Genomic DNA, 1962 nt, shown 5'->3' with positions numbered 1-1962 from the left:
CGCCCCCGGCGGCGCGGCGGGGCCGGGGCGGTTCCGCGCCGTTCCGCGGGGCCACGTCGGGCCGCGTGTGCGCGGGGCTGAGCGCGGCGCCGTGACTGCGGGGTGAACTCGGCCGTGCCCAGCGGCTCGGCCGCGATAGGGGAGCGGGCTCTTGACGAAAGCGGAACTCGACCGGGCCCATACAAATCAGAAAAGAGCCCGGCCGCCGCGGCAGAGGGGAGCGGAGCCCGCGGGGGCAGGGACGCCGCGGCCGCCGCGCTGCACGGACCAGCGGCGCCGCGAGAGGCGCCTCCCCATCTCCGTCCCGGTCCCGGCTCCGACCTCGATCTCGGCGAGCGCGGGGCGGGACGGCCGCCGGCGCCGGGCTCCGCGCACCGGGCAGCGCTCGGCACCGCGCGGCGCTGCGCTGGCCGCCCCGGGCGGCGGACGCGGGGCACCATGATGAGCAATTACCCGGACGGCGAGGAAGACACAGTGGCGCTACTGGCTCATGACACCAGCGGCAGCAAGGAGCCGGAACGAGTCAAGGAGGAGCTGAGCACGGACAAGGGCCCCGAGAAGCCGGACCCCTCGCAGAAGCCCCCCTACTCCTACGTGGCCCTAATCGCCATGGCCATCCGGGAGAGCGCTGAGAAGAGGCTCACGCTGTCTGGAATCTACCAGTACATCATCAGCAAGTTCCCTTTCTACGAGAAGAACAAGAAGGGCTGGCAGAACAGCATCCGCCACAACCTCAGCCTCAACGAGTGCTTCATCAAGGTGCCCCGGGAGGGCGGCGGCGAGCGCAAGGGCAACTACTGGACCCTGGACCCCGCCTGCGAGGACATGTTCGAGAAAGGCAACTACCGCAGGAGACGAAGGATGAAACGGCCTTTCCGGCCGCCTCCGACCCACTTCCAGCCTGGCAAGACCCTCTTCAGCCCAGACAGCTATGGCTACCTGTCCCCGCCCAAGTACTTGCAGTCTACCTTCATGAACAACTCGTGGCCGCTGGCGCAGCCCCCCGCGCCCATGCCCTACACCTCCTGCCAGATGTCTGGCGGGAACGTCAGCCCCGTCAATGTGAAAGGACTCTCGGGCCCGGCGTCCTACAGCCCCTACTCGCGGGTGCAGAGCATGGCGCTGCCCAGCATGGTGAACTCCTACAACGGCATGGGCCACCACCACCACCACCCGCACGCCCACCACCCGCAGCAGCTCAGCCCGGCCAGCCCCGCGCCGCCGGCGGCCCCGGCGGCGAACGGAGCCGGCCTCCAGTTTGCCTGCGCCCGTCAGCCCACCGAGCTGTCCATGATGCACTGTTCCTACTGGGAGCACGACAGCAAACACAGCGCCCTACACTCCCGCATAGACATCTAGGGAGGCTCCGGCCGGCCGCCGTCACAGAAATGCACCGGCCCCGCTGCCCCTCTCCCATCCCGCCGCGTTCCCCTGTGCTCTCGTGTCTCTTCTCGTCCCTTAGCTGCAGACTTTCCTCTTTCTCTGCCCAAACTGTCGCGGTGGGTAAATAGCAGCCTCGCCCCGGGTGTAGTGTCAGTGCAGGAGCCGTCCGGCCAGGAGAAGAAGGCAGTGTAAATGTGGGAGCTTCCCCGCGGGGCTGCGCCGGGCGTCGGCGGCCGGGCCGCCTGTCTCCGAGCGAGTGGAGATTCACCGAGTGTTTCTCTGCTTGTATGTGTGTGTGTGTGTGTGTGTGTTTGTTTGTGGGTTGTTAGTTTTGGTTTGGTTTTGGTTTCTTTGGGTTTGTTTTTTTTTTGGGAGGGGGGGGGGGCAGGGGAACATGTAATTAAAAAATAAGCTGTTTAGCCCTCAAAATTATGCTCCTTTGCAATTCGGCCGTAATCTTTTCGGGCCCGGCCTTGGGGAGAGAAAAGCGGAGCTTGTAAATAGCGGAGGCATTTTCACGCGTGCGGTGCAGGGCTGGCGGGGCCTATACACTACTCTGTGCCCGCGGTGCTCGTCCTC

At 65.9% G+C, this 1962-nt stretch overlaps 1 protein-coding gene across 1 annotated transcript; it reads left to right on the top strand.

Annotated features, from left to right (window-relative positions):
• Positions 1-269: 269 nt before the first annotated feature.
• FOXL2 (forkhead box L2) lies at positions 270-1733 on the top strand. The gene has a single exon (XM_027729329.2). The coding sequence runs from the start codon at positions 439-441 to the stop codon at positions 1357-1359; it is 921 nt and encodes a 306-aa protein (XP_027585130.1). The 5' UTR covers positions 270-438; the 3' UTR covers positions 1360-1733.
• Positions 1734-1962: the final 229 nt, after the last annotated feature.

The sequence above is a fragment of the Pipra filicauda genome, unplaced genomic scaffold (genome assembly GCF_003945595.2).
Source record: "Pipra filicauda isolate LSUMZ 115617 unplaced genomic scaffold, ASM394559v2 scaffold146_size1912638_pilon, whole genome shotgun sequence".
Taxonomy (NCBI): domain Eukaryota; kingdom Metazoa; phylum Chordata; class Aves; order Passeriformes; family Pipridae; genus Pipra; species Pipra filicauda.
The sequence above is the reverse complement of the archived record's forward strand: the minus strand, read 5'-3'. Positions and strand labels throughout refer to the sequence as shown.

Coding starts and splice junctions, on each gene's coding strand:
- FOXL2 (XM_027729329.2), top strand. CDS start 439: ATGATGAGCAATTACCCGGACGGCGAGGAAGACACAGTGGCGCTACTG.